General features: G+C 40.7%; 1 protein-coding gene across 1 annotated transcript in view; it reads right to left on the minus strand.

The window, feature by feature from the left end:
* LOC117490630 overlaps positions 1-23,072 on the minus strand; it is a 91,397-nt gene that overhangs the window by 31,003 nt on the left and 37,322 nt on the right. Inside the window, exon 4 of the mRNA XM_034140389.1 lies at positions 9,302-9,459. Coding sequence (XP_033996280.1) covers positions 9,302-9,459 — 158 coding nt within the window. The remainder of the gene's footprint in view (positions 1-9,301; positions 9,460-23,072) is intronic.

A 23,072-nucleotide genomic window follows, 5' to 3' on the forward strand; every position in this document is an offset into this window, starting at 1 on the left:
AAATACACCAAAAGCAGCGAAGAAGACCCCCGAGCATGGTTGCCATGTTTGCCCTTCTGTTTATGCCCCGCGGTGGATTTAGCAACATGTAGTTCATGTAATACTTCATGTCCACTTGTTACTGATGGTTGTGGTAGAGGAGCTGTAGATTTTGCACTAACATCTGTAGCATGGTCAGTAGCAGTAGCACTAGCAGTAGCTACTGACAGTAGCTACTGACAGTAGCTACTGACCATGCTACAGCAGTGAGCAGCAGAGGTGGGGCTATGGCTTCATCGTTATCAGGAAATGATCGTAAAGGGCGTACACACTGAGCCGTTTGGCCCCCCAGAGCGTTCCATTTGCAGATCTATCCACCATGGGACCTGTTATCGTTTTGCGGGGTCCGTTTCCGCGGTTCCGTTACGGCCTAACCTAACCCTAATACGCGAGAGAAAAGTAGCAGATACAACCCGTTTCGTTCTCGTGTAAACACCGCCTCACTCTCTCTCTCCCTTTTTTTCACCATCACACACACACACATACACACACACCAGTGAAGTGAGGCTGGCAGATGGTGGATTGGTAAAAGGCGGACGGCGTGCTCCAGATGTTGCTGAACCCACAGTGCAGAAGGCAAAGGGCTTTGATCTGCCTTACCACAGAGGAACTACTGTAGGAGAAGAGATGATGCTAACTACTTCTTTAAAGTGAAGAAAGAGAGTGAAATTGAGTAAATAAGTGCATTTGAGTCTGAATAAGACAGAGAGTGTAGCAGACCAAGAGAAGAAGTGGATGATATTCCCATGTTAGATGTATGAGTGTTTACGAGCAAATACCACAGGGGTAACTCACATGTATCACACACACATACCAACAAAACACGCATAGATAAACTATGAATCCGCAAATGCAGGCACCTTAACCCACACAATCCAGACTCCCACACATGGCTCTTGGGGTTAACTCACATGACACATGAAATCCATGTGGGGAACAAAGACACATGCATATACGCATAAATACACACAAAACCAAACCACATTGAGCCCCAGGGATAGCCTGCAGTAAACACTACCAGCCACACACGCCACACATGATTGTGATCCAAGGAATTTTTTGTATTCACACAGACCCAAAAACACAGTAAAACACACACATAACTATTTTTCATATAATGCCATTTGAGAAAGGCTGCATTTATCAATCAACTCTGGAGTTCTCTTCTTCAAACTCTACCCCTGTACAAACAACTTTTTGGTCCAGCCTCCAAATTACTTTTTTGTCAATGCAACTAATAACAGCACTCTGGTTAAATAAAGGTTAAATAACTCAATTGAATCTCTGGGTGGGGAATATGGGCACATGCCAACACATTTGGATTTTGGCAGGCTGCTTTGCCAAATCCAACACACACAATTTAGCAAATCAAAATGTTTTGTTGTAGGTGACATTTTTACAATTTCCCAGGTTCCAGTCCCCAAGCTGAAACCAGTCTTTGCCCGCAGGCCTCCAGAGGTGAATGGGTTTAGCTGAATCCTGACTCACTTGCTGGAACCAGAAAACGGCTCAGTTCTGGCCAACACACAGTCACTGCGGTCGTAGAGTCAGCCTGCCAGTTCTGACTTCTCTGAAAATGTTACTGAGGTCAGCCAGCTAGTCAGTAAGCCAGCCAGTCAGTCAATAAAGTCAGGCAGCTGGCCCAAATATTTGGACAAAGATGGACCACTCCAGCAGTCATTCTCATTCTTGGATAATGGCCATTAGTTCAATAAGTTCCCTCAGACTGCCAATGTCAGTCAGCAAACAAGGGAGCTTGTCTTTTATGTGATTAATAAAGCTCCCCGGGACCCAGCCACATACTGTGGTGATGAGAGGGTAGGGCATTTTTTTAATATCTTCATTCAACCACTCATTGACCTTCCAGTCATCCATTCATTCAGTCAAGGAAATGGCTGTTCTGCCAGGCAGTCGACAAGCAAGTCACCCAGGCAAGTGGTCACTGCGGTCGGTTGACCTGTCAGGCAATGAGACTGAAATGTGGTAAGTGAGAGACCCACTGAACTAGTCAAGAGCTGAAGAAGCACAAAAAGATTAATGGCAAAGACTAGACAGGGAGCATACCTCAACAATGTTTTTCATTAAGTCAAGAAACAAATAAATCCACCAGGGAAGCAACAAGTCAGCCAAGTGGCAAAGCAGTTCCATTAATTAAAAGAGACAACTGCAAGAGAAGAGTTGTCAGATTGTCAGCCAATTGGCAGCCATTTATCCAACCAGTCAATATACCGGTCAGCCAGCAAACTGGTCAGATACACTGCCAGTCAATTACTCAATCAACCATGCATGGTTCAGTTGTCTCCATTAACTGTGGGTGAAAGATGTACCCAGTGACTCAATGAACTCACACAGACATGAGAATGTATTATTATGTTGATTTATTTGCCACTATGGTTCCCCTCAAGCCTCTACTGGAAGTGTATCAAGCCCCTTACCAAGGAAGGAGATCATAAGCAATTTCTCACTATAACATGTTATTAGTTTTGTCATGTAGGAAACTACCAGATTCAGGCACAAGAGTCCAATTTGGCCCCTTAGCCCATACTTTAAGAAATGAAGTTCTCATATTCACTCGCACATGCAGCCAAAAGCAACTTTCGGTTAAATCACTCTGTGGTTAAAACATACCCGATGAACCTTCCTCCTAGTAATGTAGTGATGAGTTAATGTGGGTACATTTGTTTCTGTAATAGACTGTCCATCAACAGGTCAGTAAGTCATGAGATATGGATTAATCCATGTCTGTTTAGAAAACCTTAGATTTATACCCTGCTGCTAGTCACATCATCAAGAAGTCTAGTTGGTACTTATAAAGTCATCAATTCAGTAAGTATCCCATCACTCAGTCCGCTATTTAGTAAGTAATCATGGAAAGCAGTCTGAAACTCAACCAGATTGTATTCCCCCCCCCCCCCCACCTCACAAATAGCATTACCAAATAGAGATCTTGCTTAAGAATACTCCTGTCTGTAGCTAGTGGGGCAAACTAAACAATTATAACCTTTGTTTGAGATTTTAGACATGCATTTGTTTCAAATCACTAACTCTTCCAGACAAGTCTGAGTTTACATTAAGTAGGATGTATGGAAGTTCCTTCAGGCAGGCAGTCAATCATTATATATTATACAGAAAAGTATTTCATTCATCAAATCCATCTGTCGCCTTCACCTATCTCCGGAGTTGAATGTCTTCCAGATGAAGTAAAACATCCCAGAGCAACAGGTTGAACACAAACCAGCCCCTTAGTCCTTTACAACATTCAATAAGAGCTCCAATACAAAAGACAATAAACATCAGCAGTGTGTGTGGAAGTCATTAGTTGTAAGTGCACTCTCTGACCCTGTGTACATGATGAGGCTGCTCTTAGTCATCTTATCATCTGATAAAGAGCTGTTTTGGAAAGAACACATGAATCTTACAGGAATTTCCAGATGTTGTTGTGAAAGTACTGATAAATACAAGCCGACAAACGTAGACGAAATGCGAGTACTTCAAATACATGCACATAAAAGTGACACACGCACAGTGACTTATTAATGGACAGGGCTGCAGCTGGGCAAGGCAATTCAAATCCCTCAAGGGTTTTTTAGACATCTAACCATCACTCTTTTACTCTTTTACCCGCTGCTTTCCTATAGTGTTTTTACTTTGTCCTTTATGCACTTGCATCAGTGCTCCCGTCACAACCTTCAGTTGGTTGGTTTCAGATAAATTGAGGAGAAATAAATGTCATTATTTATTGAATGTCTTCTGGACTCCTGAATAAAGTTACAGAAGTTAAATATTTCTTCAAAGAACACAAAAATGTGCAATACAGAGAAGGAATATACCTTTTTGTGTGTCTTTTAAACAGTCTTGCGCACATAGATTGTGAAATTGAGTTGAATTGAATGTTGAATTGCAGTGTAAAGCAGACTTTGAGACTTGAGAGTACACATTATTAAATACAACAAGAGCCTTGGCAGAACAAAATAAACTATGGCTGAATGTCAAGGTACTGTCTTAACTTAAATATAGCTACAGATTTACATCATGTGACATTTAGACTGCCCTCTATCTTCACTATCCATCTATTTGTCCTTCTCTCCATCTATCTTTCTGCCCTCAGGCTCTCTTCAATCCAGTGTGTGTGTTTGAACAGACAGTCACCGAGTCATTAGCAGCCGATTAGCCTTCTGACCCACTGCTACACTGTTTGTGTGTGTTTGAGTGTGTGCATGCATGTTCAAACAGATGCTTTTCAATATATATGAAGATAAACTGCCTGTTTACTGAATAACAACCCATGGCTTTACTTGCTGTAAGATGTTCTACAGGTATTCAATCTATTCAAATGATGTTTGCCGGTACTTCCTTTCTGTACCCGCATCTGAAAGGAAACCGTGCCATATGTTCTTCCCCACTCTCTAAAGGCCAATCCCAGATCAATCAGGTGTACTGGGGAAGGACCAAGGTGATTCAGTCTGAATCACCTACAATATTAGACCTAGAAAACATCTCTACAAATTACCAAATGTTTTTTCAGCAGTACAAAGTTTCAACTGACACTACTGTAATGTTATGATGTGTTCAGGAAGCTGTCAGATTTTCATAAAACATGTAGGCTAATGGTATAAAATTGCCTGTTTGGGGGAGTTTCTATATTTTGCTTGCTTTTCTTGAAAAACGTAACATGTCTGCTGGCGATATCTTCAAAAATATCTTGCCAAATTGTTGAGATATAAACCAGACCCTGTGTTTGATTTAATACCGGTTTCTTTACCGATTATTGAGAGAATGACAACCAAGCCAAACCCAAGCCTTTTGCTTAATCAAGAGGAGGAATTAAACAGAAAGCGATCCTTCCGATTCTCAAAGGCCTTGTTGCCATTTTAAGCGACACTATCTGCTTCCTCTCAGCGTTCATACCTTACATCCCCCGTGGGCAGCTTGTTGACCAAAGTTTTTACATAGCATCCATGCCTGCCTAATCCAAGTTTTGCATATGATTACACCTGACCGAAACCTGACCTACTGATATTCCACCACTGGGTAGCAAATGGTGTAAATTGTTCTCCTGCAATCTCAACTGAGATTAAGCTTAAAATGTCATGAATTCCATGGATTCTTGAAGTTTGTCAACCACCTATGGCAATATCTTTGAATATAACAAGACTCTGTGAAACATTTCATGCCTGCCAAGCATTGGAAATTACAATTTCACAAATTAAAATCAGCATAATCAATCCTTTTATGAACCACTTTGGTAAGGCGTCCATCCATGTGATGTTCCCTCCCTGCGGCCGCAGCTTTGCACGCCGTTCAGAAGACCAACGTGTTCAGCCAAACCACAAACAACGGGTTCACATTCACTCACTCGGCCACCAGTGCAAGAGGGAAAAGTGAAGCAATAAATAAAATAACCTATATCTAATTTCTTTCATTTTGTGCAGATCTTCTTATGTGTATGTGTGATTATTTCCCTCTCCGGCTCTGTGTTGTCATTGGGGACCGAGGCTGTCGAGTCTGCCAAAGACCCATTCTCTGTCTGCACATAGCCAGTGTTATGCAACTGCTAATTACTTCCACTCAGCCCGAGAAAACGATGGAGAGAAAGAGAGAGAGAAAAAGGAACAAGAGGGTGAGTGAGTAATTAAATAACAGGGACGGCCAAAGAAGGGGACAGGCAAGAGGAAAGTCGGAAGGGCAGCAAGTGGAGAAAGAGAGAAACATGAGAGGAAAAAGAGACAGAGGAGTATGAGGTAAAGAAAGACAGAAAGAAAGTGGATAAGCAACGGGAGACAGAGAGAGGAGGAGAGTGTGTCTCTCTTGCAGTGTTTTGATAAGAAGAGGCAAAAAAAAAACAACATCAAATCATAATGACCTCTTCACCATCCGCCTATACAGTTTACCGAAAATCATACCGCAGCAGCCAAATTGGTCCAAAGAGAGAGAAAGGGAGAGAGAGAGAGAGAGAGAAATGTTCAAGAGAAGTGTTGTCAAAACCAGACAGGGCCTGCAGCCCTTTTCCTCTCCAACCATTTTTGGAGATGATGTCATTATTCATAGAAAAAGAAAAAGTAGAAAAAAGAAAAATGTGTCTACGCCTCTGGCTCAACTAGAGCAAAAGTAAGAGGAAAAGGTGGGAGTTTAAGGAAGGGAGCCAGAGAAAGAAAGAAATGTAGAGGAAGACATAGACAAGAGAGGAACAATAAAGGAAACAGGATAGGAGGGTTGAAGGAGTACAAAAATAGCTAAAACTCCTCATTTTACCCGCATTTTTTGGTTTACAAAATATGTCAGTATAAGCAACATTTAGAAATGAAATCAGCGTCATTACTTATTATTATAACTTGATATAAAACATTGATTTCCAGGGTTTTAGAGGTGCTAGTTAGCCGATGTAGTTACGATTTAACAGATCAAGGCTAGCTCTTTCCACTGTTTCCAGTCTTTGTGCTAAGTTATGCTAAGAGGCTAACAGGGCTGCTTATATTAAACACATGTGAAAGCTGTTTCAACATCCTCACAAAAGCTTTGCACCAATGAGAGCCCTTGGTTTTTTTAAATGGATAGAGTGAGCCCAACCCTGTCCAAGTCCAACCTTGTGGCACCGCCATGGCCTCTGCACACTGCTCTGATTTTATGCCATCACACTGCACTGAAAGTCTTGCCTCACTTCTTCTGTCCCGCCATACCACGTGTAGTTTTGTACCGGATATCTGAACATCCTGTTATAACACAATGGATCAAAACTACTGTGCAATATTATATCCATGGAGCCCTAGGCCTTGAAAGACAGCAGTTCTGAGCAGAATGCTTTGGACTTGTAACTTAACTTTTATATTTTGTTCCTCTGCAAAACATTCTTACTGTCATGCTCAGCAGCAGCTGTTTTTGTTACCCTGCTCTCCAATGCAATTCATTTGAAATGTGACCTTTTTATGGCAGTTTTGTGATATTTTCATTACATTTTCATCCATGTTAAGCATTGGAATAAGGTTTCCTATGAATAATTCCTAACCACAGGAGAATGTATGGGTAAAACCAAGGAGGTCTCAAACATTGCTGGTGATTTTAGCCCAAACATATCAAAAGGAGAGAGTGAGTGGAAGGAGAAGCATGGCTTTCAGATGACACACGACAGGAAAAAGATGAACAAATCGTTGTCAGGGACATTGACAGAGACCATCAGCTCAGTCACACTTAGACTCACCCCTCTTTTCCTCAATCTCGCCATCTATCCATCATCACTCCATTTCAGCATCACTGTAAATCACTTCATCACCCTATCGCATGTAAGATAATATATTAGCCCCCATTCATCCATCTATCCTTATCTATCTCTGCCATTGCTCTTTCTCTCCCTATCTGCTCATCTATCTCCCTGCCTTCAGGCTCTCTTCAATCTGTTAGCTCCATAATGTTTGTGTGAGTGTGTGAGTGTGTATGTGTGTCTGCTGAGATATTAAGCTATTAGACAATTTAAACAGAAAGGGAGACACATTTATCAGAGATGATACAGAGTTCTTATGTATTTTCATCTATAATATGTATTACTTTTTTCCTCTGCCATCATTAAGACTGGAAGAAAACCGTTCTCTGTTCTGTCTTTGTAAACTGCACTTTATTTGTTTCAATTATGGAAATTGATTTCTCATTGCAAGTAAAACTGTGAGCTTTTTGTCAAGTCAAAGTTGAATTTCAGGTCCCTTAGTTTCTTCACTACCCATGCAACGTCATTTGGCGACATAAGATTTGATAAATGTTTTCTTACGAAGCGTTATTTAATGTGATGGTTAGTAACTTGTGCATGAAACAATCACCAACCAGACACTTTTGATGACTCTCAAACATCTAATTAGCTCATTTTAAATTGTATTTCACATATTTAATAGATGTACAGTATAACTTGCTGCAACACAGTGACTCTGATTCTTGGATTGATTTGGAAAAAGGGACAAAAAGCACAAATTGGCTCTAAAAACATGAAAAAGTGTAGGAAAGGCTTTGAACTCCAGTCAAGAGTATGAACTAGAAGAATATGATTTTAACTCTGACACATTAAAAAAGGGGGAAAATATTTACTACAGTATTACTCAGCCATTTAATTTCCAAAGCATTCAGCAGCTGTTCGGCTGTTTCACATGCAACTAAATTTCACTTGCTATGAAATCTTTGTTTAAGACATTTATTTTTTGTTTACTTGTCTTTTTTGTTGAGAATGGATCTACCTACACATTTGCTTTTCCTAAATCAGGGTTAAAATAATTACTGGATACAGAACATTTGACCAGATCTCACATGCCTTGATGATTTGTCTCCCAAAGAGTATACGTGTGTTTGTGTATGTGTGTGGCCTCTCAGTATGACATGTCTGTTTAACAGGCATTACTAGGCAGTCTGAGCATTTTCATTAGTTCCTAGAACGCCAAACAAACCACATGGGTATGTGAAGCAGCTGCAGTACTAGAGAGCTACAACAAGCTGGCCGGGCAAGAGAGAGAGAGCGTGCCCAGACTAATCTACAGTGTGAGGGAATATAAGTGGGTCGAAGTGCACACATCTGCCCACCAGCTTGCTTCTGTGTGTGTGTGTGTGTGTGTGTGTGTGTGTGTGTGTGTGTGTGTGTGTGTGTTTCATTCCCTGCAGTTGCATCAAAGCCTGCTCACTAGTGTGTGTTTGTGTACAAATAAGAGAGTCAAAAGCAGAAGATCTCAGTTTGAGTCCCTGTTGACTTTTGTATGAAGTTGTGTTTATGTGCATGCAGTCCATAAACAAAAATACTGTTTAATGCAAATAAGTGTAATTACAAGCTGTGCCTTATGTAAAGAGTTCCCACAAGTTGTTACAATTCAATGGCACACTTTGTGAAATTATAAAAAAAATGTTGATGGGGATACAACAGCTGTATTTCTTGAAGAAAATACAAAACCATTCCTTGTTGTATCTCAGCACACTCATTTTGTCACATTCTTTAAGATCACTTGAGCAAATTAAATTTGCACGGTTGTATCAACTAGAATCTCAAATTCCCACAAGTTCATTGACAATTTGGAAATGTTCCAAAACAACTATTAGTCATGGCAAACAACAAGTTCAAATCTCATAACCCTTCAGGAGGAACTCTGTAACCGTGGGAACCCTGCCAGTGTGTTCACATGGTGACATCATGTCTCTGCAGCCAGAGGTTGAGCTAATAGTGAATCACTAATAAAAACAGATCACAACCTTTTGTCCTCATTTACTTCCTGGTTGTTTGTGTGTGTGGCGTGTGTCCTACCTGACAACAGGCTCTGGGATGGCCTCCAGGCTGGCAGGGACCTGCACCCCCTTCTCCCACTCCTGTCTCCACGGGTCCGAGAGCACGTAGAAATCACCCGGGCCGAGCTGGGCCGAGTCCGGCACCTTCATGGCCGTGATGAAGTCAGTACGAAATACCTGCATACAGAAAAAAACATAAGAGGAGAGGGGAAGATAGAAAAGTTTGGTTAAATGGTCAAACAACTATATGAAAATTGATGAATCAGTTTGCCTAATCTTTTAAGAAGTCAACATTTTCTAAATCTTTAAAGGTCCCATGACATGGCCATTTCTACTGATCATAATTCCATTGTTGAGGTCTGCTAGAATTGATTTACATTGTTCAATTTTCCAAACTTACATTGGTTTCTCATACAGCATCTCTGTATAGTATGTGTATTCACTCTCTGTCCTAAACGCCTTGTTGGAGCTCCTGCCCCACCCCCCTCCCTATGAGCCCACTGTGCTCTGATGTATGTTTATGTGTTACAATGGCATTTGTTAGCAACCAGAAAATGACACCAGCAATGACAAACAGATGAGAATGCTGCGTGGGGTCTGGGTGCCGTGTTGGCGGGACGTTGCGGGGCTCGCTGCTGCGAGGAGCGGACAGTGTGAGCTGGATTACTGGTGTTGTTTCCTGGCTGCTGCGTGGGGTCTGCGAGACAACGAGACACAGCGAAACCCAGCCCGAGCACACACACCCGCAGCCTCCCCGCGACCCGCCGTCTCAGGCTGAGAAATCCGCGGAGCTGCAGCTGAGAAAAGATTGAGTATGTGTGTGTGAGGAAGTCCGTGGATTGGTCCAAACGTAACGGCTCCGCGCACGTAACGTAACTATACCCAATACGTCACTGTACCCAGGAAGAAAAAGAAAAATCTCCAACGTTCAGGCGTTCTGGGGCAGCATAGACAGGTCTTTTCTGTGTTAGAGTTGTACTCGCTACAGGGTGTACTACTTTGAGGGTTTGTGACTCTTCAAACCGTTTACATGCAGAAAAAGCTACATAACACACAAGGGGACGGGTAATAACCGGAAAAGCATGACATGGGACCTTTAAAATATTAATATTTTCTGGTTTCTTTAATTCACTTCAACAGTAAACTCAATATATTAGTTGTGGACAAAACAAGATTGTAGACCCCCGATTTGAGACATTTTATAGGCCAAACAAAAACAATTGTTAAACTGAGAACATATTGACCAATCACCACCAGCCACTTTATAAGGGGTTACTGACAAAAAACAAACTTGATCCTGCATTATTCCATAGTTCATGTTAAACATGAATCCACTATAAGCGTCGGTGTAACATTGGAGGTGACGAATAAATTGAACAGATGTGGAAAGGCTCTGAGTAGCATTCATCTTGCAAAGCCTTAATCCCCTCATTGTGCGGTGTTGACTAGATCCATATCTACGGCTTGCTTAGGTAATAACTTGTCATTGCCTCGGTTCGATTGAGTGGTTTTCATCTGCGGTGTTCCTGACCTTCATGCAAATGTATCAGTTTTCTTTTGGGGGGTTTGTCTGTCATCGTCTCATGGCTTTAGATGCAAAAGTGTTTCCTCTATCCTCACATATCTTTCAATATCATCTTTTCTTCACATCTTATATGAAGGGGACTAGGATGTGAGGAAAAGACGCAAGTGAGGAGACTCCAGAGACAAATGAGACCAACAACCTACTGCCAGAGGAAGTGGAGCGATGAAGAGGAAAAGGAAGGAGGAAGTAGCAAGTGGATAAGCTGAAGTGCTGTGGTCACGGTTACCATTAAACAAATTGTTGATGTTAATCTGGAGACCTATACAGGTTCAAATACTGTATACACTGTATATAATGATAGCAAATTGAGTATGTAGGAGGATTGGATAGAAACAAACAAGATGGGTTTGTGTGTGAGGCAGCGTTTTGATGACCTGAGGGAGTGTGTGTATTCAAGCAGACACAATCATTCTCAAACATAATGTGAGCATACACACTTCTATCACACACACATCTAACACACACACACACACACACACCCATACAAATACAGTCTCTGTCTGTCTGCTCTAACTGCGACCTAAAGCAATGATATTATCAGTCATATAGTCAAGGACATCTGCCAAGAACACACACAGCACACACACAAACACACACACACACACACAAAAGCAAGCAACACACACACACAGAGAGGAAAACAAGCAACACACACAATGGTGCCAAATCAACCGTATAACTTCACTTTACATTTTATCATTAAATCTTAAGCCTCCTTATCCCTGCTTTATTAGCTCTTCTCCGCCATCCGACTCCCTCGCTCCCTCCCTGCCTCTCCATTAACCTCTCCATATTCTCTCCCTCGCTCCCTGACCTAACTTACACAAAGAAGAAAAATAGTCAAAGGGATTTCTAAGAAGAAAAACACGGTAATAAGAGAGAAATAGAAGAGGGGCACGCGGTGAGGGGGCGGAATTAAAGGAGCTGTTATGAAGAAAAATCCACCAACAAGTAAGCACGAAGGAAACTGATGGAAACAGAGAGAAGGTTAATTGAATTTTTCTAAACCTAATGTGAGAAATTCAACATTGTTCTCTAGAAATGTTCTTTGCTGAATGACACATTTCTCTATGCATTATTATTAAAGGTTTTAAAGAATATTTGAGTCTGTTAGGGTCAAATGTTTGTTGTACAAAACTAAGAAGAACACTAAATGGTAATGTCATTCGTGGTGCAGATATTGGGTCATTATCAAAAAAAATAAGAAAGATTTTACATTTGACTTGATGGTGGCAAGTTATTTATACTGATATAGACCTAAATAAACTGTACCAAATTTCATTTTTATGCATCCAATAGCGGTTGACACATTTCACTCAAAACTAGAAAAAGGTCTACCTTGTGTTGGCACTTGTGAAAAAATGAAAAAGATTACCAAATTAGCTGGGTATGCTAGCTTCGATCGTTTGTTAACGCAAAAAACGAAAAACAATATTTGATGTGATATTAGATGAATATTAGATGAAATTGATGTGAAACAACAGATGAACTGCAATCAGGAAATGTAATCTTATTAGCAGATATGCCGATTGCTGATACCAATTACGTTTTGTAACACTTCAAGAGTCTGCATGCTATTTGCTTGAGAGTTTAACAGTAATGCAGCCATAGATACAAAAAGAGACAGAAAGGCATTAAGAGAATGTATGTCAACAGAGAAGGAGCTGAATTATTGCCTTTACTCCCACTTTCAGACTGGACTGCTGGAAAGAAATGAGAGGAGGAAGAGGAGAATGATGTTTAACCAAGTGAAGAGGGAAGAGGGAGGACAAGATGAGGAGAAAGGAAACAGAGAAGACAAATCACTAAGGATGTGAGGAATGAGAGAAAGGAGTGATATTAATTTGAGAGGAAAGAGAGATGAGAGACAAGGACAGACGAGGAGGAAACTGGAGTGTGTGTGTGTGTGTGTGAGTGTGAGTGTGTGTGTGTGTGTGTGTGTGTGTGTGTCAGAGCACTATATGAATAGACCATATGTAAAAGCAGCATCCTTGCTTCTGCTGTTGGCTCTCTACTGTCTGCAAGCCAGGACAACATAATAATGCAATATAGAGTAAGTCTGTCTGTCTGTCTGTCTGTCTGTCTGTCTGTGGTTTTTATGTGCATGAATAAGTGTTGAAAAGTGTGTGTGAGTCAAGGCCCTGATTAATCGTGCCTTCCCCTTCAGCATTACGAGGGGAGAACGGACAGAGGGCGATCCACTCCTCCTCAATCTTTCTCTCTCTTTCTTTCTCTCCATTCACCCACAGTGTCTTGCTTTATCTTCATACTTGCATATACAAGTGAAAACAAAAGAAAGGAGAGGATAAAGGGGAAGTGAGAAGAAGAAAGGAGGTAAAAGAGGAGAGGCAATAGGAAATTACAAGAATAGAGGAGAAGGGATGAAAGGAGAGGAACAAGGAAGAGGAGGAAAAGGGTTAGAAGTAGTTTTGAGAGGCAGAGGGAGAAGAAGAGAGGTGAAGGAAGAGGCTAGAGAAAATTAGGAAAAGGAAGAGAAAAGGGGAGAGAACAGAAAAAAGGATGGATGAAAAGTCGAAGGAAAAGTAAAAGAGATGAAACGGGAGGAGAGGAAAGAATGAGGAAGAGAATAAGATGTGAGAAGCAAAAAAGAGGAGAGGATCTCAGTAAATCAGTTTTATGGCCGTGTGTTTGTGCAGGATTGACTGGAGCTAATTAATGTGTAGGAAACTATTACAAGCTCCTGCAGTTTTATGTCCTTGTTTCTCTCTCTCTGCAGCACATCCACCGCCCGCCCTTTTCATCCTCCAACTCTTTTTGTGACCGTTATGCAGTGATGGGTGACAGGCAGACAGATGGAAGAGAAGTGTTATATAACAGATTAGATAGATCCAGTGCGTTGGTTCTGGTTTCCCCACATCTTCAGAACCACTCGAGGATCCTTAACCTCCTGATCAACGTGTAGTAAATGGCAATGAAGTGGCTAATCCTGGGTTTTAAACTTTCTGAAGCCACATGAAGTCAGGGGGCGGTGTACGACACACATTTCCAAAACGCATGTTCAAAAATGCCGTTTAATTCCGCTTAAAATGTATGATTTATTAAACAATAAACTCTGGTTGACTTTCTAGAAAACAAATAAATCCCAAATCCAAATATCACTATTGTTATCAGGTAATCCTCGAAAATACAGCTGCAAAATAATGTGCCAAAAATATGTAAATCAATGTGCCAGATAATGACATTTACTATAGAATAAAGCGTCAAATAATGTGGTCTGAATACTGTAGACCAGGGCTATTCAATTGGCGGCCCGCGGGCCAAATCCGGCCCCGGGGTGATATTTACTGGCCCTTTGAGTATAATGTTAAAAAGTAATCAATTTTTTTTTTTAAGATTTTTTTTTTTTGTGCCATAATGCCTTTATTCCAGAGAGGGTGTTACATTGAGAGATAGAGGGGTAGACAATGCCTGAAAACTTCGACGGGCTCGGGTTTCGAACCCACCTACTATACTGTAGTGACAACTCCTGTCATTGATTGCATCTCTGCGTGAATGATTAGATCATTTCACCTAAATGAAATCAAATGAAACATGTAGGCCTACTGAGTTCTGAACTTGCCATTTAGATCTATAAAGGCCATGGGGCTATGTTGTTTGATTGAATTAAACACAATATATGCACTCCACTATGCTGTTGTAGTATTTACTGTATCTGAAGCTCTTAAATATGATTGCTCATATTTCAAGCCATCTTTTTCCCGGCTCCTTGCTTTGGATCATTTTCATCAACCGGCCCCCATTCCAAACTAATTGAATAGCCCTGCTGTAGACCTTCCGCCAACCAACTCAAAATCACACAACTTTATCGTCCATTGTTTGTAAAAAATGTAACTGAAACTGAAGGTAGAGGGGCAGATGAACAATCGCTGTTCTCAAACTAAAATGTGTATTAAGTAAAAGGTCAAATAGAAATAATGAGCATTTCTCTCAGAGGGAAAATGCATCGAGTAAAAAAAGGAGAGTCCCTTTAAGAGCGATTAGATTTGAGTAAGCCGTTTGTCTTCTATCTACAGAGTCCTTTAATGTCAGTGATATTTCATGCAAGGCAACAATAAAGAAATGCATTTGGCATGTAGCAGGAGACAAATGAAGACTCAGTTTTCAAATGTCTTTTCTGGCTGTTTGTGGAGGACAGAGACTGTTGTGCAATGAGTCTGGAACAGCCTTGGAAACTCTGTCCGCAATTACTCAAGAAGTGCATTTCTTTCTCCATTTATCACATGATTTATTTATTTGCCTGAAAGATTTTCCACATCGATCAACTTTAATAACTCTGTTCTAAGGAACATGTGATTTGATTTTGCCATTTCAACTCAGCTTCCCAAATTTGATAAATCATAATTTGCAAATGAAAGTATTGAGTGGATGCTCAACTCCTGCAGCAGGGGGAATAACAGAGAACATTTCCAACAGATAAGAAAGAAAACCGCCTTCAGTGTGCAATCAATTCATATTCCATCACAGTCATCCATTGTATTCAGCTGCTTGTGGCCATTTCAGTGCATTGCTCATCTGCTTTGTTTACACAATTTATTTTTGTTTTCTGCAGCAACAAGGTGAAAACACATTATTATCTGCTACAAATGCTGCTGTGAGGTTGGCTTAATAACTGTTTCTACAATTATCTAAACAGCAGAGACATCGTCTGCATATGCCGCACATTTCTGGATCGTTCCGTTTGGGGCATCGTAAATGTGACAGGCTGTCAAACTGAAAACATGGCACTCAATTGCATTTCAATAACACAAGTCTAGATTTTTTTGTCTCCGTCATCAGTTTTGTTTTGCATCACAAGCCATCCAATCATGCAGTGCAGAGTGATCTATGAGCCCTCGCAGGAACTGAATGGAAGGGATTCAGCTGCTCAGATACTAGAAAGCCTAGTTCAACATTACTGTAAGAGAAGAAAACACACACTGTTGCATACACGCACCATACAAGCAGAACATGATCAAACAAACACAAGTAGTAGTGAATCACAGAGGCACACACACACACACATTCCTCTGGCTAGTCAGTCAGTCAGTAGGTCAGTATGCTATGTTGAGTTATGGGCTGTGTGCATGCTGCGCTCTCATTAAGTCCAATCTAGATCTGGACTGATGACATGAGACAAAAACCGGCCATTTATAAGAGAGCTAGTGTTTAGGAATTCCTGTCTATAACCTTTACAACTACTATTTGTATTACAACTACTAGGTTAACGAGTATGTACGGCTACAGCTAATATACTGTGACAACAACTACTGATATGTGTACTTAAAGTGCTGCTGTTACGTCCGTCAGTCGCCCCATGTTTTATCTCAATGCGAGGCTATTTGAATCTGGATTCTTCCAGGAACACACGCTCACTTTCTCCTGCAAACTTTAAGCTTCTGCGAGCTCTGACTCCACGTGTTTGTTTGCTGTATGAGGAAGTCTGTGTCTCTGTGTTATATATGGGACTGACTGTAATCTCTGACCATCTGCGGACGCTGATAGATTACCACTCGGCTTTCACATGAGCCAAACAGAAACCCTAGAGATGACTGTTGAAACTGTTTGACATTTCAAACTAGGAAACACAGTCATCTGGGCAGATAGAGGAACACACGCATACATGTACAGAACAGAGACACTGATACACGTACATACAGTAGTGACGCAAACGAAACACACATACAGGGAAATAAACACACGCATAAACAAAGACACACACAGGTAGATTCACTTTAGTGATCCCAAAATGAGACTATAGAAATGGGATGTATAGAAAGTCAACGTTTTACCCCAAAAACACAAACTAATACATTACAGTGCACACAGTAACACAGGTGCACATCCAGCCCATTCAGCGCACAAATAAACCTTGTTTTTAAGTTGTTGCTGAGCCAGTTTCCTTGAAGCACAGAGACAAAGAGCTTTAAGAGCTTTTAAAGGCCCAATGATATAACACACTTCTGTTGGACTCGCTGGTTATCTTGAAAGAGAAACAAGCAGCATTGTTTTTGTGTGACATTGAAAGGGAAGCGAGCACATACTGTATAGAAAGAGAGGGAGAGAGGTTGCTCTGTCCTTCACATTTTATCCTGCTGTTATTATTAGACTGCTAAACTGTAGAAAGGCTTCCTCTGCTGTGATAATGGGTGCAATAGTGGTGCGACAAATATAAGCACCCCATAAGGTGCAAGTGAGCAATAAGGGCAGCATGAGTCCAGCTTAACAAACCGAATGTACTATAAAGAAGTGACTTTTCTCATGTTGCTTACTTAATATTGCTTTATCACTGCATTGGTGCAAATAATGACTATCAATTAAATCATGCAACATACATTAAGGCCACATTTACACGAGAACGAAACGGCTTGTATCTGCATAGTTTCTCTTGCGTATAGCCCTATTATTTACACGAGGCCGTAACAAACGGACCCCACAAACGATAACGGGTCCCAAGGTGGATAGATTTGCAAACGAAGCGCTCTGGGGGGTCAAACGAGTCCGTGTAATCGCCTCTATACGAATATTTCCTGAAAAAATAACGATAGCCCCACCTCTCCCCGCCTCTGCTGCTCGCATGGCCAGTAGCTACTGTCAGTAGCTACTGCTAGTGCTACCGCTACTGACCATGCTACAGATGTTAGTACAACATCTACAGCTCGACCATGCTACAGATGTTAGTGCCAAATCTACAGCTCCTCTACCACAACCATCAGCAACAAGTGGACATGGAGAATTACATGAATTACTACATGTTGCTAAATCCACCGCGGGGCATAAACAGAAGGGTAGCCATGGCAACATTGCTGCGGGGCTGCTCCGGGGTCTTCTTCGCTGCTTTTGGTGTATTTTGTGGCGGAAGTTACAGCGCCACTTACAGTCCCGGCATATGTACTACAGCGTTTGCAGCGGTCTCGTTTGAACAGACACGTTAAATGAAACGAATGCATGTGAACGGAAGACTTTTTTGAAAGCGCATACTGTGCATAAACGCAAACGTTCCCATGTAAAAGCAGCCTAAGTGTAAAATGAGCTTGCATACTATCATTTTGTGTTTAATGCCAACAGATCATAAATAATTAAATAGGAGTGTTAAACCAAAGCTAAAGCTGCATAAATATAACTCTAAACTGAATTTGATATTCAGTTTAGAGTTTATATTCAAGTGAAAATACCGATGATATATTTTATATTTACAATAGTGATTAAACTGTGTCTTCACATTTATTGGTTAAGGAATCATTTCTTCTTTGCAAACATTTCCAACCATTTAACAGAAAGAAAATACTCAAATAAATATGAAATCACCTGTTCCTGTTTTTATTCTGACATCCTACATAAATGTTCCAAAGTGGGTGCCATGGCAACCCGGAGGGCTTTAAGGATGGGTCACGGATCACCACATGAAATCACTAAATGTAAACAAATCTTTATATTACATTGTTTAAGTGTATTTAAATGGAAGAAGATGACCTTTATAACCCAGCTAAATATGACATGACAGTCATATTAACTGATGACATGACAGTTCACAGTTGGTGGTTGTCACACGTCAGGTAGGTGGTTAGTGGAAAGATTTATGACTGTTAACAGAGCCTAAATAATTTATCTCATCATGGTCTGAGCCGACTGAACCTAAACCGACTCAAATAATTAATATTTATGCTTAAAAAGCTTTTGTAAATAAGGGAAACTAACTGTACTGCAACAGATGCCTTAACTGCAGAGAAAAACCCTTAGACAACAAGAAAGTGACTTTGAGAAGTGAATACAAAACAGAATCAATGCACAGTTATGTGTTCATATTTTTAATTAGATTTTAAGAACCTAAACTGTAAGCTAGCTTTTGTACATTGAATACATTCACCTAAATAGAATGATTCATGTCTATTAAAGGTTTCAATAACCACTATAAGAAAGTACATTCATCATAGTATTGAATGACATCTTTTATGTAAACACTACAGAAAGGATTTTGAAGGACAAGAGCTTGAAGCAACGACTGAAATGACTGAACTGTGAAAGAATACATTCACCTTCTGGCATTGTGACATATACTGGCAAAAATAATAGTCACAAAAGAAATCACAAAAGCAGAACCAGCAGCAGTCAGACCTCATACCTGAGCCTTAAATGGGTTAATGTTTGACTTAACAGACTGAAGAGGACAATAAAATAGACCTGCTAAAGACACAAAAGAAGAATCTCTAAGGTAAAGAAATAAAGCAACAACAGAGTGATGGAAGCACAATAAGAAAGAAAGCAGAAAAGACAGAAAAGCAAAGGGAAAAAGAAAGGAAAAGGGGAAGGGAGGAGGTGTAAGGTAAAGAAAGGAATAAGGAGAAGTATTTTTCTTTCTCTGGGCATCATGGCTACCTGGCTCTCCACTGTGCGTCATGGCAGATGTCGACTCACAGAGAGAGGAGGCTAATTTTAGCAGCCACATCACAGCAGAGGGACGGGCTCTAATGATTGGCTGCTCGGAAAGTCCACAGGACTCAAGGAGAACAGGGTGTGTGTGTGTGTGTGTGTGTGTGTGTGTGTGTGTGTGTGTGTGTGTGTGTGTGTGTGTGTGTGTGTGTGTGTGTGTGTGTGTGTGTGTTGTGTGTGTGTGTGTGTGTGTGTTTTGAGTGGGCGATTAAGAGTGAGAAAAGGACAGAGAAGGAGGGAAAGGGGTTGATGAGAGAGTGACAGAGAGAACAGAGCAGTGACTCAGTGATTTCAGCAAAGTATAAAACACTAACATGCACCAAGACAGGAATCTGGTATCTGCATACAAACACTATGTTATGAATTATTAACCAATTATGGCCTTTATTTAAGAATAAAAAATAAAAAATGCACAACACATCCAGTGTGATGTACCTCGCATGCATTGTATTAATGGAGCTGAAGGAAAGATTGACCTCTCTCATGCAAAAGGATCAGCAACTTAAATTGACACCAAGCTTTTACTTGCACACCTTTCCACAGCTCTGGCTTTACCCAATCCCAATACATTGATAACAAAACAATATAAATACAAATCAATGTAACTAAGCTGAAATCCATATGTTTAAAAGGTTTTTCCATCCACCAGAGGCTATTTTTGTATTTAAGGATGAAAATAATAATATTTCGACAATGATCAACAAACAAATACAAAATATTTGCTGACAGGCTTCTGAATCTCCTCATTACATATGATACTGATACGATTCCGATACAATACGATAACATCAACAAGGACAAATATTTAAGATAAGATACAAGGAAACAGACATTTAACGGAACATCACGATCATGGAAGAGAAGCATGCTCAAGATGCTCTAAAGAACATTTGACCTGTGATTTAACTCCAATTTGAAGATTGACTGGAGCACAAAAGACAAAAAGGACCCTGCATCCTCGATTTGACTGTAACAATTCACGGCTCTCAACCATCTTCTTAATGTTCTGAGCTGGACAGAGGAGAGAAGCAGGATGAAATCCAAGGGGAAAACAGAACACTTGGGGTCAAGACGAGAGAACAGAGAAGGAGGAAAAGAACAGATGAAGAACAGAGAGTAGGCGCTGTGAGGCGAAAATAAAGATTTTAGTGTTTTCCCTCTTTATAAAGTCTACAAAACTAAGTTAAACAGTGCATGAGGTGGAGGGAGATAAAGTAAAAATATAAAGGTAAATATATAACATATTTTTACAACATGCTACTCCCCCAATATTGAAATATTGCAATAGCGGTTCAACATTTTAGCAGTTTATGAAAGCTTCCACATTTGCCGTTAAAATATTTTTTTTCCAGGAAAAACGACTTGATGAAACCACAATATGTTTTAAATGAAATTGTGAACAATGGAGTTTGAAAAGACAATAAATGTTTCTATTATAAAGCTTGGAACTTGCAATTGCTAAAGAATAATGTCAAAAAGGAAGATTACAGATACAGTATATCAGAAATATGACAATGAAGCACAAGCAAAGCAAACCTGTGATTTACACAGCTGAGCCCTGAAGTCAAGTAAGTTGTTTTTCTCTCTTTATCACCTTTTATGGAGTCAGACGGTTTTCAGATGGCAGATTTCTCTTTATAAAAGCTGCAGAACAGGCCCCATGCAGAGCAAAGGGCTCAGGCCTGGAGAAAGCTTTCAGTGAACTCTCTACACACCTGCCCCGAGTGAGAAAGAGGCGTAAAAGCAACAGTGAAGTCACAGTTATTATGCAGAAACATTATCTCTCTAAAGTGAATCACTCACGTCAACAGCCTTGACGCTTCTCGCATAACACATAAAGGATTTGATAGCAATGTGAAAAGGATTTCCTCCTGCTCTTTCTATAGTCCCCTCTCACGTCTTGGATCTGAAATGTCACATCCGTAGCTATTAGCCCAACTTCGTACTGCAGAGCTCTGAAAAGGCACTCTGCCTACAATTTATGCCCCTCATTAGCGTGAGACGAGACAGTGAACAAGTCCTTTTGAGATTTCTCTGAATGCCGGCTCCTCATCACCAGCCCATGGCCTGAATGACGCGTGGAGCGACGGCCCCCCCCCCCCTCCACGCCAAGGGCAGGCTGATTGCCAAGGCTTCACTCAAAGGTCATGCAATTAAGCTTTGTTCCTGCTTCAATAAGGATTTGAATGACTGTGCTCCGCCGTTTGAACAGATGTGATTTTTGGCCTCTAGCAAGCTTAAACCCTGCCCTCCGTTCATGTTCACAATCATGAATTCAAAGAAACGAGTCTGAGACAGAGGAATCCTTCACAAAAAGAAAAAAAGGCAGAAATGATTACCCATGCAGCTTGTCCACAAATGTAGATATTCATATTCAGAACTGCAGTGGCTTAGAGATTAAGTAAGCTGGATTGTAAGCCAAAGGCGCCTTGGACCGGAGTCTGGTAAGGGGAAAGCTCTTCTTCCTGGATTTGTCCTTGGGCAAGGCATTTAACCTCCAAATTGCTTCACTGGAGCTACTTAATGGCCACATGTCAAAGGCTGTAATTGTACTTCGATGCTTGATTATGAAAAAGCATGAATATTTAGCCAAACATTGCTCATATAGCTAATTCATATTAATAAGTTGTTATAAAAGGCTTAACAGGAGAGGAATTCAATATAAAATGTAGGCTTTTTACACGAACAGCTGGCTTGAAAAAGGCATGTTGCCCTGAAACCTGGAATGGATGGGCTCAGTGGAGGCTGGGCTTGTACTCTGCAGCTCCCAGGTGTGAAAGTGTGTAAAATCATGAATATGAAGCAAGAGGGGAAGAGTGAGAGACAGCAAACAAGCTCAGAAAATCTTACCTAAATAAATAAAGGTTAAAAAAACTGGGTCGCTGACAAAGAGAGAGTGAAGGAGGCTTAAGAGAGGCAGGAGCAAGAAGCCAATTTCCCCCCACAGAGTCCGATGCAAATATCAATCTTCGTATGGCGGGCTCAGGCAGACGATCTGGTAAAATGGCATGCATGCTGGGGGGGGGGGGGGGGGAGACGTGACCTAGTTTGAAAGATGTGTGGCTCAAAAACAACCAAAACAAATACATGATGAATGCTGCTTTGCAGGTCTGCCTCCACTGCCACTGGAGTCTGTTGTCACTCTTTTTTAGCAGCAAATGTACTAATGGGGAATAAAGAAGTTGATAAAGAAAAAGAAACCAGCCAGTAGCTGTTTGCTCTGAAGCTCGACAGGTGCAGCTTTCACAAACAAACATCAGACCAAACAGACCAGAGAAAGAGGATCCAAAGTCTAAACAAGCTTTACCCTACACAGAGTGCCAGGTTTCAGTAAAACTGAATATTATTTTGTCAGTTTTGATATAGTTTTCTGTGCCTTTTCTGTATGGCTCTGGTAGACGAAGCTCCACCCGTCAGGCAAGGCCAAAATAAACCCTATGACATGTGAATTGGAATCTTATAATAACACAGACCTTCACAGCTGTTCTCATATTAGCGCCCACTCTAACGCTAAGAGGTTCAGAGTCATTTTAAGCAACACTTATCAAAAGATCATTTTGTTCCTTCCAGAGAAGGAGAAATCCACGGTCAGATACTATTGCAGTAATATATCTTCAATCTGTGATGTTCAGACTGTTCACAGTCGTATTAGTTTCAACGACAGTACACTTTTTTGTATACCGATCATTCTCATCTGCTTCTACTGCACTTAGTGATTCAGTCCCTTTACAATAACTACTCTATAAAACCCAGAAAACATGCATGATCATTATGTATT

Source organism: Trematomus bernacchii, unplaced genomic scaffold, assembly GCF_902827165.1.
Source record: "Trematomus bernacchii unplaced genomic scaffold, fTreBer1.1, whole genome shotgun sequence".
In the NCBI taxonomy this organism is placed as follows: Eukaryota; Metazoa; Chordata; class Actinopteri; order Perciformes; family Nototheniidae; genus Trematomus; species Trematomus bernacchii.